The sequence below is a fragment of the Osmerus eperlanus genome, chromosome 10 (genome assembly GCF_963692335.1).
Source record: "Osmerus eperlanus chromosome 10, fOsmEpe2.1, whole genome shotgun sequence".
Taxonomy (NCBI): domain Eukaryota; kingdom Metazoa; phylum Chordata; class Actinopteri; order Osmeriformes; family Osmeridae; genus Osmerus; species Osmerus eperlanus.
In genome coordinates, this window is record NC_085027.1 from 1780867 (window position 1) to 1794162 (window position 13296).

General features: G+C 48.5%; 1 protein-coding gene across 1 annotated transcript in view; it reads left to right on the forward strand.

The window, feature by feature from the left end:
- The first annotated feature begins 500 nt into the window (after positions 1–500).
- Positions 501–13296, forward strand: part of LOC134028264 (chromodomain Y-like protein 2) — a 20390-nt gene continuing 7594 nt past the window's right edge. The window contains 2 exon segments of the mRNA XM_062471731.1: positions 501–821; positions 9447–10062. Coding sequence (XP_062327715.1) covers positions 798–821; positions 9447–10062 — 640 coding nt within the window. The 5' untranslated portion in view covers positions 501–797.

Sequence of the window (13296 nt, forward strand, 5' to 3'; positions counted from 1 at the left end):
GCATTTCAGACATGGACAGATTATTGATAGAAACTGGCCATTGAGACCATTAAGGGTGTGTGATTATAAGACAAAACAGTGAACTAAAGAAGATTAAGTCTGTCTGGTGGGACATTTTCATTTTTCTTCAAGACTCCTTTGTTCCTGTAATTTTACAACTAGGTGAGAACTGCTCTGGGAAAACGTTTGATAATGTTTTTATGCTTGGCATAAGGCATAATTAGGCTATTGATTAGTCTCATTGACTGATGTGGTATCCAAATGTCACCGATAAACAATTGTTTTCTTGTCACATTTACAACATGATAGCCACAACACTAGGCTGTAATAATTCATCTGGACACGATAAATCATCTAGGTCGTCAAATGATAACATGAGGTGAACTGTAAATGATAGGAAGCTTAATTGGTATCATCAGTTGGCGTCTCCTCGTGGAAGACACCCGTCATCTCCCATTGGTTCTTGAATATACGGCCACTTCACCAGCGCGCGGGGGACTGAGGCGCATTTCACACATGATCACGTTCACAGGTTGACTAATTTCAGTCATCCACTCGGGTTAAGAGTAAACAGCAACGCCCCAACCCTCGCTTGTTTGTTTTAAGTGAAGAGCGATCCATCGCGGAGCGCCGGGCTCGATTGACACTGTCTGCTGATCTGCTACTGCGGCTGGCTACGAAGGCTGTTCGCTAATACCCGTCTATCAGGGCTTTCACTGAAACACCGAGCGAGTAGGATCCAAAAAAAGACAAGAAGGCTGGCAAGAACGCCGCGCCGCCGAAGTCCGCACCCCACAATGGCTTCGGGAGACCTTTACGAGGTAGTGTACAACCCTGTCCAAAGGAAATACTCTGCGATATTGTAGAATAATGGAATTAGGAAGTAAGGGGAGGTCCTCGCGCATAGAGAAAAGCGATGTCCTAAGCCCTTTAAATAAGCGAAACTAACCAACCCTTCCAAGGTTTAGGAAGATGAGGTTCATGATTTTATCGATGTGTTGACTATACCTACTTTGTGTCGCTAAGAATGTTTATGAGTTTCGACATATAGTCTTTAGTTCACAGCTAGATTATTAGATGTGAACTCCCTATCCGTCGCGCGAGTTCAAAGTCGGGGTAAAGTGACAGTAGGACATGGTGAAGAGCGAGACTGGGTGATGGTTCCGAAGGTGCGCATGCCAAAGGAATACATTTTTAAAATATATATAGGCCTATATATATTTAAATAGCCTATTATAAGAGCCCAGAAGTGTGGAGGTGTGAGTTTTTCATTGGCTTTTTGTTGGACTAACCATGGTGTAGAATTTAGTTTGGGCTATATTATTTGTCGTTGTACATTTGGAATAGGGACTAATTTGATACTTAATCTTAATTTCCAGCGAAAAGTTGGACAAATGTTGGTTGGCAGCAGGATTGTTTGGGTCTCGCGCACCCAACACAACATTTACTCCCTGAAATAGCGGTTGGGGTTTTGGTGCTTGAAGTTGGGTAGGCTCTGAGAAGTACGTGGTTGTTTTGTTCATGTTGTTGACTTATACGGTTGACTTCAGCCCGTCTTTATTTGAGGATTGATGTCATGGCGACCCTGTTTCGGTTTCTTTTCATAGGCTAACAGGTTGTTCGGTCCTGTTCAGCACATGTCCTACTGACCCAGCCAGGAATACTGATGGAGGGAAGTAGGATGTAGGCATGTTGCAGAAACACCTCACTTTATTTAGCGGAAACGCTGTGAAAGTGTGTTACCCATTTGGTTGTTGGCGAAGCAGTGGTTTCAATTGCTGTATCAACGATGTTATCGTCGTATCCACGACTGTATACAAATTGGCTCCTTACTGTACACTAGCCTACACTTGTTTTGTGGCCTAAGACATAGCCTACTACTATTCGGTCACGGAGTAGTCTCTCATTTAGCTGTGTCTATATTCTGAGAATAATATGTCACCTTTAGGCCTACGTGTAAAATCGTTATGCAACTAAATAATATAAGAATGTAGTCTTGTTACAGGTTGTCATTGGCAATAAACTATATGCGCTGATTTAGATTTTTAAATGATTTTTATCACAACATCGAACAGCATGACCTACCTTGTATCCCTCACACATCCTTCACTTCTCCTGTAATTTACATCACAGGCCTATTCCTAAATGACCTTTTAAGCCTACAGGGGTAACGTTGGAAATGTTGTTCGACTCCAACCTCACGTGCGCTTGGAGTGACCTCATGTGTTCCAAACGGCCTTGCAAATAATGTATTATGATTTAATGACTATTAACGGTTGTACAACACGCAGACCGTTTCCATACCCGTCTGATCTGAGGAGCATGGTTCAGAATGTTCTGTTATACACATTATATCAAGGCCTTATGGTGACGTGTCGCAATCACAGCAAGCGATAGCGACGACATAGTTTTGTTTTATCAGTTTCAAATCATCATGCATTGAGTTTGGGAAGTTGAGAATGCTTTTCGTCCTATTAATTCAAAACGAATTTATAGGCCTGGTTTAACGCAGAACATAGCCCAATTACGACAATTCTCACAAATGGATCAATCATCAATATCAATTATCGGCACCATTTATTTCTAACTACATCGGGTTGTGAAATTGATACCAGCCTGTAACGCAGCCTACATATGGAAACATGTTTTTTAAAAGTAATGCTAAAAGTTTCCTCGAGTTAATTTCACTAGTTCACGTTTATGCGATTTTGTTAACCTCTCAAACGCACTCATGCTTAGAGCACTATGAGAGAACCAATATCATCTAGAAGTAAATACAGAATGTTCCTTGACTCTGACCACCGAAATATCGTTAGAACCACGCGCTACCTGGGACTCCCCGTTAACTCACCTGTTGAATGTGTACTCTGCTTTAGAGGAGGCCATATAGCAGGGGTTCAAATCCACCCAGGGACATTTCCTGCATGTCCTCCTTGTCTCTCTTCTTCAAAATATATATCCAATAAAAAAGAAACACCCGGAAAATATAACTGTGCACTTCAGATCCTTACTCTTATACTGTCCTTTCAGCGACATTCAACCCTGGGCCCGGCTACCCCCTGGGCCCGTCTACCCCCCTGGGCCCAGGTACCCCCTGGTCCTGGGTACCTCCTGCCCTGAACCGTTTCCCTCTTCCAACCCACCTGTTCTAATGAATGTTTCTTTATCAGGCTTCTGCAAGAGCTTGATGTCCATTCATTAGAATCAGGTGTGTTGGAGCGGGGACACGTCTAAAACAGGCAGGACAGGGGGTCCCTGAGGACCAGGGTTGAATGTCATTTCAGATAAACGCTGAATGAATAAATCGTCAGCATCATTGCGGATGCAGAGTTGCTGTAGCTGGTGCTAGTCGGTGGAGCCCTGGAGCCCAGCTCTGTGGAGCCCTGGAGCCCAGCTCTGTGGAGCTCTAGAGCCCAGCTCTGTGGAGCTCTCGAGCCCAGCTCTGTGGAGCTCTGGAGCCCAGCTCTGTGGAGCTCTGGAGCCCAGCTCTGGAATGTGTAGCCTTGTGTCTCTGATGACAGGTTGTAATGTGGATGGATGTTGCTGGCCGGGGAACTCATCCACTGTCAGCTCCTGCTCCGGCTCTGGTCTGAGGGCTGTCTGTTATTTGTTTTAATCACACCTGTTCAGAGGTCTGTCTCTCTTTCTCTCTCCTTCTGTTTTTCTCTCTCCTTCTGTTTCTCTCTCTCCTTCTCTCTCTCTCACTCTCACTCTCTGTCTTCCGCCATCTCTTTTTCTGTCTGTCTCTTTCTCGCTCTCGTTCCCGCTCTCTCTCTCTGTAGTGCTCAGTGATGTGGGAAGCATGACAGTTTGTGAGGCGGAAGCTTCGTAATGGTGTCTTCATCTAAGACGACACCCCTGTTGCTCACCCATCTAAGACTACCTGATGCAGAAGCTGCAGTCATCTGTGCAGGGCTAGGGCTGGGGCTAGGAATGGGGCTAGGGCAGGGGCTAGGAATAGAGCTGGGGCAAGGGCTGGGGCTAGGAGTACTGGGGCTAGTGGCTAAATTACAGGAGATTGGGTCTAGGATTGGAGAACTGGGGTTAGGGGTACTGGGGCTAGGGGTACTGGGGCTAGGGGTACTGGGGCTAGGGGGGTGGATCATTGTTAGACGGATCACACCAGCTCTGGGTCTCTCTCATCTGTCTGATGATAGAAAGAGCATCATTCAAGCTGAAAACCACATGCACACACACTAGCACGCACATACACACACACACACTCTTAACACACTGACCAGCACACCTGTTGGGGAGCAGATCTGTACTCCTGCATCACTGTCTGGTCACAGGCTAGCAGGGTACAGGTGGGTGAGCCCTTCCCTCTCGTGTGTGTGTGAGTGTTTGTGAGCCAATCACTGCTTTGTTGCTCTTCATTTTCTCATAAACACCGGACATTTCATGATACTTCTCTTCCTCTCTCTCTTTCTCCCTACTTTATCCTCTCTATCCTCTCTCTCTCTTTCTCTATCCTTCCTGCCTCTATCTTTCTCAAGTACACAAATGTTGAGTACTTGTTATGACAGTACACAAATGTTGAGTACTTGTGTTATGACATAGTACACGAATGTTGAGTACTTGTTATGACAGTACACAAATGTTGAGTACTTGTGTTATGACATAGTACACACATGTAAGAGAGGCCAAGACTCGGTCTGGACCAACTTTCTGTTGATTTGTGGAGCCGTACAGATCCTTTAAGTTATTCCTAAACATCCATGGTAGTGTGGTAGAGGGTAGAGGAGCCGTGTGTTCTCACAGGCATCCATGGTAGTGTGGTAGAGGGTAGAGGAGCCGTGTGTTCTCACAGGCATCAGGCATAATGTGTCTTCTCTCCCAAATGAATACAAGATTGGATAAATGAAGTTCAACAATACTCTCTCAGTCTATTTTCAATGGGCCTATTATTGCTGGCATATAATGGCAGTTATTAGAATGGTCTAATGCATACTGAAAACATCAACGTGAATGGTTGTACGAGACTTTGGTACAGACTGGTCTTTTCCAAATGTCTCCAGTCTGTGTTGGGGATGGTAGGACCACTATAACATGAAGAGCACGTTTTGAAACCAGAGCATTGGTGGCCTTTAATACGCAAATATGCTGTAACCTTTTTATAATGTCTAATATGTTCTGATCGAAGTAGCAAAAACAAATGTCATGTAAAAAAATAAAATAAATAGACATAGTTATTTTGGGATGTAGGAAGCTCTGTTTTCATTACAGATTAATACAATTTACATTATAAGAACATTGTGTCGTCATTCTTTCCAGTCAGTGAATATCGTGAATGTGATGTCATTGTTAATGTGACGTCATAATTGTGAATGTGATGTCATAGTTAATGTGACGTCATAGTTGTGAATGTGATGTCATAGTTAATGTGACGTCATAGTTGTGAATGTGATGTCATAGTTGTGAATGTGATGTCATAGTTAATGTGACGTTATCATTCAGTGCAGAGTACCTAAAGAGAAACCCACAACGTAACCACCCACAACGTAACCACCCACAACCCTCTTTTCCAACGTGGTTCACCCGCGTCATGCCGGGTGTGTCTGGGTGTGTCTGCCCCCCCAGCCTCCAGCCCCCCAGCCTCCCCCCCAACCTCCAGCCCCCCAGCCTCCCCCAGCCTCCCCCCCAACCTCCAGCCTCCAGCCCCCTAGCCTCCCCCCCAACCTCCAGCCCCCCAGCCTCCCACAGCCTACCCCCCCCCTCCAGCCGCCCCCCCCCCCACCTCCAGCCCTATTTCAAGCCTCCTTGCAGGGCCTCGATGAGCCCTCTGTCAGGCTGTGGGGTTCCACCGTGCTGGAACAGCCCCCTCCCAGTGTCCCTTATCTCCCCCCTACAGTAGACACAGTGCTATCTGACATGTACCACCGTTACAACATGTACTTTCACAGATTCAACATCCCCCCCCCACACACACACACTTCCTCCACCCCCCCCCTCCCAAACACACTTCCTCCACACCCCCCCCCCTCCCAAACACACTTCCTCCACCCCCCCCCTCCCAAACACACTTCCTCCACCCCCCCCCCTCCCAAGCACACTTCCTCCACCCCCCCCCTCCCAAACACACTTCCTCCACCCCCCCCCCCTCCCAAACACACTTCCTCCACCCCCCCCCCCTCCCAAACACACTTCCTCCACCCCCCCCCCCAAACACACTTCCTCCACCCCCCCCCCTCCCAAACACACTTCCTCCACCCCCCCCCCCAAACACACTTCCTCCACCCCCCCCCTCCCAAACACACTTCCTCCACCCCCCCCCAAACACACTTCCTCCACCCCCCCCTCCCAAACACACTTCCTCCACCCCCCCCCTCCCAAACACACTTCCTCCACCCCCCCCCCTCCCAAACACACTTCCTCCACCCCCCCCCTCCCAAACACACTTCCTCCACCCCCCCCCTCCCAAACACACTTCCTCCACCCCCCCCCCTCCCAAACACACTTCCTCCACCCCCCCCCTCCCAAACACACTTCCTCCACCCCCCCCCCTCCCAAACACACTTCCTCCACCCCCCCCCTCCCAAACACACTTCCTCCACCCCCCCCCTCCCAAACACACTTCCTCCACCCCCCCCCCCAGAAGTCTCTACTCCGTAAACAAATCATTTGGCGTCTCCAGAGCCTCACATGTTGGAGGATGGAGTTGGAGGGTTTGGATGAAGGCTGTGGACTTGATCCCCAGCCTAGCGTGTGTATGTGTGTGTTTGAATGTGTGTGTGGGTGTGTATGTCAGTGTATCTGTTTGAGAGCGTGCTCTGAAACAGAGTTGTGTGTGTGTGTGAGAGAGAGTTTGTGTGTGAGAGTGCTCAGGAACAGAGGTGTGAGATGCCCAGGGTGTGGGTGAGTGTGTGTGTGTGTGTGAGAGAGAGTTTGTGTGTGAGAGTGCTCAGGAACAGAGGTGTAGGAGATGCCCAGGGTGTGGGTGAGTGTGTGTGTGTGTGTGAGAGAGAGTTTGTGTGTGAGAGTGCTCAGGAACAGAGGTGTAGGAGATGCCCAGGGTGTGTGTGTGTGTGTGACAAGAGAGACTTGGTGTGTATGAGCGTGTGTAGATGGAGTTGGAGGCTATTATTTGACGTTCTCTTCTGTAGATGTATCAATGCATTAGGATTCATCAAACTCCCATGTGCCAATCACACTGAGCTGGGCCAGGGTGCAATTGCATCTATTTTTGATTCTTGTTTCAAAGCCCCACAGGCAAGAATATGTGTGTGTGCGCATGTATGTTTGCGTGTGTGTGGGAGCACCTCCCCAATCCCCGTGTGTGTGTGTGTGCATGTGTGTGTGTGTGTGTGTGTGCATGCTTATGTGCTCTGTGTGTGTGCGTGTGTGTGTGTGTGTGTGTGTGCATGCTTATGTGCTCTGTGTGTGTGCGTGTGTGTGTGTGTGTGTGTGTGTGTGCATGCTTATGTGCTCTGTGTGTGTGTGTGTGTGTGCATATGTGTGTGTGTGTGTGTGCACAGTTACATGGTATCCCTGGCTCCTTTTCCTCAGTCTGTACTTACAACTTTGATTGAATGTGTGTGTTTGTACCTGTATTTGTGTGTGTGTGCGTGTTTCTGTGAGTGTGTGTGTGTTCTACAGTGGAGGTACCATGCATAATGATGGCTTCCTCTGTGGTAATCAGCCAGCTCAGCTCTGCCAAGCATTCCCCATCAGTCCACCAGGTCCTCCAGGGGAGGGGGGGGGGGGGGAGACGGTAGACAGGGATTGGGGGGGAGGGAGGGAGGGAGGGAGGGATGCCATCTGATTATCCCGGCTCCTTTCCCTCATATTCTGTACTTCAAACTTTGATTGTGTGATTGTGTGTGTGCTCCTATTCTAGGATGTAGATACTATGTATGATGGAGTCACCATAGCCCTTCCGCCCTCACACACACACCTCCACCTTCTGAACTCACACACACACACACACACCTCCACCTTCTGAACTCACACACACACACACACACACACACCTCCACCTTCTGAACTCACACACACACACACACACCTCCACCTTCTGAACTCACACACACACAACTCCACCTTCTGAACTCTCACACACACACACACACACCTCCACCTTCTGAACTCACACACACACCTCCACCTTCTGAACTCACACACACACACACCTCCACCTTCTGAACTCACACACACACAACTCCACCTTCTGAACTCACACACACACACACACCTCCACCTTCTGAACTCACACACACACACCTCCACCTTCTGAACTCACACACACACACACCTCCACCTTCTGAACTCACACACACACACACACACCTCCACCTTCTGAACTCACACACACACACACACACACCTCCACCTTCTGAACTCACACACACACACACACCTCCACCTTCTGAACTCACACACACACACACACACACACACACCTCCACCTTCTGAACTCACACACACACACACACACACCTCCACCTTCTGAACTCACACACACACACACACCTCCACCTTCTGAACTCACACACACACACACACCTCCACCTTCTGAACTCACACACACACACCTCCACCTTCTGAACTCACACACACACACACACACACACACACCTCCACCTTCTGAACTCACACACACACACACACCTCCACCTTCTGAACTCACACACACACACACACCTCCACCTTCTGAACTCACACACACACACACACCTCCACCTTCTGAACTCACACACACACACACACACCTCCACCTTCTGAACTCACACACACACACCTCCACCTTCTGAACTCACACACACACACACCTCCACCTTCTGAACTCACACACACACACACACACCTCCACCTTCTGAACTCACACACACACACACACACACCTCCACCTTCTGAACTCACACACACACACACACCTCCACCTTCTGAACTCACACACACACACACACACACACCTCCACCTTCTGAACTCACACACACACACACACACACACACCTCCACCTTCTGAACTCACACACACACACACACCTCCACCTTCTGAACTCACACACACACACACACCTCCACCTTCTGAACTCACACACACACACACACACCTCCACCTTCTGAACTCACACACACACACACACACACACACCTCCACCTTCTGAACTCACACACACACACACACCTCCACCTTCTGAACTCACACACACACACACACACACCTCCACCTTCTGAACTCACACACACACACACACCTCCACCTTCTGAACTCACACACACACACACACCTCCACCTTCTGAACTCACACACACACACACACCTCCACCTTCTGAACTCACACACACACACACACCTCCACCTTCTGAACTCACACACACACACACACCTCCACCTTCTGAACTCACACACACACACACACCTCCACCTTCTGAACTCACACACACAGCTGTTTCCCTCCCCCACCATCACTCATAACCCCGCCCCCCGTGTGCCCTCCGCCAGGTGGAGCGAATCGTCGACAAGCGCCGGAACAAGAAGGGCAAATGGGAGTACCTGATTCGCTGGAAGGGCTACGGCAGCAAGGAGGACACCTGGGAGCCAGAACATCACCTGCTGCACTGCGAGGAGTTCATCGACCAGTTCAACGGCCTGCGTCTCCACGGACACAAGCGCCCCGCCAAGCCCCCCCGGGGCCCGCCCCTCCTTGCCACGCCCCGACCGCCCCTGCCCCCGACCCCCGACAGCCCCCGGTCGCGGCCGGACGCCAGGAAGAAAAAACGGACTAGCGGCGGAGGGGCGGGGCATGGCGGAGGGGCGGGGCCTGGCGGAGGGGCGGGGCCCGGGGTAGGTGGGGTTTCCCTGAAGGTGAAGAAGATGAGTGGAGGAGGAGGAGTGAAGCAGGTTCCAGGAGAAAGGATGGGACACAGAACCATGCCCACCCAGGAGGGGCTAGACTTCCTTTCCCCATCGAGAGGCCCTCACAACGGGCTCCAGAACGGAGAGGCCCCCCTCCTGTACAGGGCGCCAGCCAGGACTCACAGGCTGCCCCTGGACAGAGGGGACCAGGGGGCCAGGCTGGGTCCGGACACTCCCACAACACCGCTTAGCAATGAACTAGGTAAGAGGTCAAAGGTCAAGGGGTGAATTCACTCCACCACGAACACCGTAAAATCAGGCACAGTTGGATTTGTTTTACAGCCTGACCCACGCACAGAAGTGAGAGTCAGTCTCTCTGGCCTTTTAAACAGCCTGGCACTTTGGGAATAGTCATTTGACACTCTGTGTGCCATTTCTAATTTGGATTCCACTCAGCTTGATTTCTGTTTCCTCCTCTATTGAATGACTGTGATTATAGGCGGGAGAGGAATATTAATTTGACATTTGAGGGTAGACATTTTATCCATGCCAGTCGCGTAGACAGCCAGGGTCGCAGATATGAGCTGCTGTTGTTCCGGTGCTGATTACAGCAGAGCACCTTCTGGCCGCAGAGTACGTCGCTGAGGCAGAGGCCATAAGGTGTGTGTGTGTGACCTTTAGCGGAGAAAGCAGGCCGTGTTGGGTCCTCAGTGGAGAAGCCTCCAGCCACACAGATGATAAGAACACAAAACCGTTTCTCTCGCTGCTAGCAGGGGCACAGTCCAGGCTTCAGGCTCCCGGTTAATAATTAGCCTACATTTAGTTAGCTCCGACACCGGCGTCTTCGCACGACGAACGTGGCTGGTCAGATGATCGAATCGGCTGTAGGCATTCCGTGCGCCTGGCTGCATTTAGGCAGTGTTTGGGTATCTCACCGGCTCCAAAGCCATTTGGCCAAATTAAGCACACACACATTTGTGAATGGGCGCATCGTAAGGGAGTCTTAATGGTCGCGTTTGAAACTCGCAACAGTTTATGCGATCAAATTGTTTGGATGTGTTATGATGTTCCTGTTGGTTGCGCGACGTGTTAAGTCGAAGCTTAAGATTTATTGTCAAATGTATTGAGCTTCTTGTTAACAAGCTGCAAGGAGAGTTTGACTGTGAGTTAGTAGGCCTACAGAAGATAGTAATTGTCTTAGAAAAATAAACTATTATGACAGCTTTTATTTGCTGTTGAACTACACAGACAAATGCAAATTTGCGGGCGGTTGTACGCCTGTCTTCTATCGAGCTGTCATTTTTCCATGCCGCATTCTTAAGCAGACATGGTGAGAGAAGCATCTGTCAGGGTTCGAGATTCAAACTCTTGGCTCATCCACAGACGAAATAAAGGGACTGCGTGTGACTCACTTCCCCGTTATTGTTGTCACCAAGAGCAGCAGACTAACGTTGAATTTAACAGCTCTCGAAACTGGTTAGCAAGGCTTCTGAAATCAGGTGTGCTTTGCTAAGATAACTATGGTCAGGACAAAGGTAGACAAGCTATCGGATAGTGAAAGAAGAAACTTGATGAACAAGTACTATCCCAGAATAGGTCATCAGTTTAACTTCTTTAAAATACCCTACTGCTTTCGTTCAAGGCCTTTATTCTACTTTTTAGTCTGTCTGAGACTAGAAGACACTAGACCTCAGAGTGATTCTAGTTATCTATCTGCATACGGTCTTCGCTAACGGCATCCATTAGCGTCACTTTGATTTTATTGAAACATTTGCCTCAGTGTGTGTCCGTCAAGATGAGAGATGGGAGGTCCGTGTAGCGTGTGTTTCAGACACCATTACACCGAGCCCCCAGTGGTGTCAACCGCCAACCGGGCGATTACCGTCTAACGTTATGGACGGAGACGGTGGCCGTTAAGATAGAAACACAGGTGGCGTTGCTCTGCTGTAGGCCTACGGATGACATAGTTAGAGAGCGATGTTTGATTTTGGTCGATAAGGTGTCTCGAGTTGTTTAGCTCTTTGCTGGTCTTGTTTTAGTCATGTTGTCTTGCTGCAGTTTGTAAGCAAATAAATGAGTCAAGGTGTCCTCAGGTTCAGGTTACTTAAAGGTCCCATGACATGCTGTTTTTGGATGCTTTTATATAGGCCTTAGTGGTCCCCTAATATTGTATCTGAAGTCTCTTTCCCGAAATTCAGCCTTGGTGCAGAATTACAGCCACAATGAGCAGTCCAACAATGAGCTTTCCTTAGGACGTGCCGTTTCTGTGTCTGTAGCTTTAAATGGGGGCTGACTGCCATGCTTCTTCGGTCATTTGCAAGCCATGTTGTCTCTGGAGGAAAAACCAATATCACGTTTGCAGGTCGTAGCTCATTTTCTCATTGGTGGGCCAAATTCTCTGGGCGGGCAAAGCAGAGAAAGAGGAGGTAACGTTTCCTTGTTTGAGATTTCATTTTCTCAAAGGCGGAGAAGAATACCCAGGGCTTGGTTTACACCTATCAAAATTTCTAGCCAATGGGGGACCGAAGGCAGGCTTGGGGAACAAATCTGTGAAAATGGAAATGTTCATGTCATGGGACCTTTAATTTTAACCCGCAGGTAGATTTTGTTTAAAGGCATCCATCTTGACAGACATTTTACACTAACACATAATACAAGAACTCTCTGTTCCAGTCGTCACTAAACCGTAGCAAATAACAAATAAAATAATAAAAAAATAATTAATTGTTGCTTCACCAGTGTAGTGTTGCCACGACTACAACAATCTGAGTGATGGCTCCTGGAACGAAGCTATTTTTAAACCGTTTTGTTACTGCACTCCGGAACTATAAACCTTCTTCCAGAAGGAAGACAACTGAAATTCACTGTGCAACTGGTGGGAGTCAGTTTGTAACAGAGCCAGATATCTGATGTAACTGGGTTACAAGCCGAGTTATTTAAACTCATCAATCAGCTTACTAGACCGTTTAATAGTTTGATTAAGAGAGTTTCTTTTCTTCAAGGATAGGTTTCCGATCCACGACACCAGAGAAAAATATCAAATAAATTCAGTAGAAGTACGCTAAAATGAGGTCATCGTGGTTCCACATGTATCATGTGGTTGTTGCGTTTGAATGATGTCATGTCCAGTCCATCCCTCAAACAGGGACCCTTGTGTCGGACTTCTCCCTCTCTCTTACTCTAGTTCTCAAACTCTTGTTCTCTTGACTTGGTACTGACTCTCTCTCTCTCTCTCTCTCTCTCTCTCTCTCTCTCTCTCTCTCTCTCTCTCTCTCTCTCTCTCTCTCTCTCTCTCTCTCTCTCTCTCTCTCTCTCTCTCTCTCTCTCTCTCTCTCTCTTTCTCTCTTTCTCTCTTTCTCTCTTTCAGCTCATTTGCAGTCCTGGACATGACATGTTTGAAATACTAATATAATCAGTAGGAGGTTTAATCCAATAAAACTATGATACTCCCAGCAGTCTGAGGACTCAGGGGCTAATGTCTCCAAATGACAAAAGA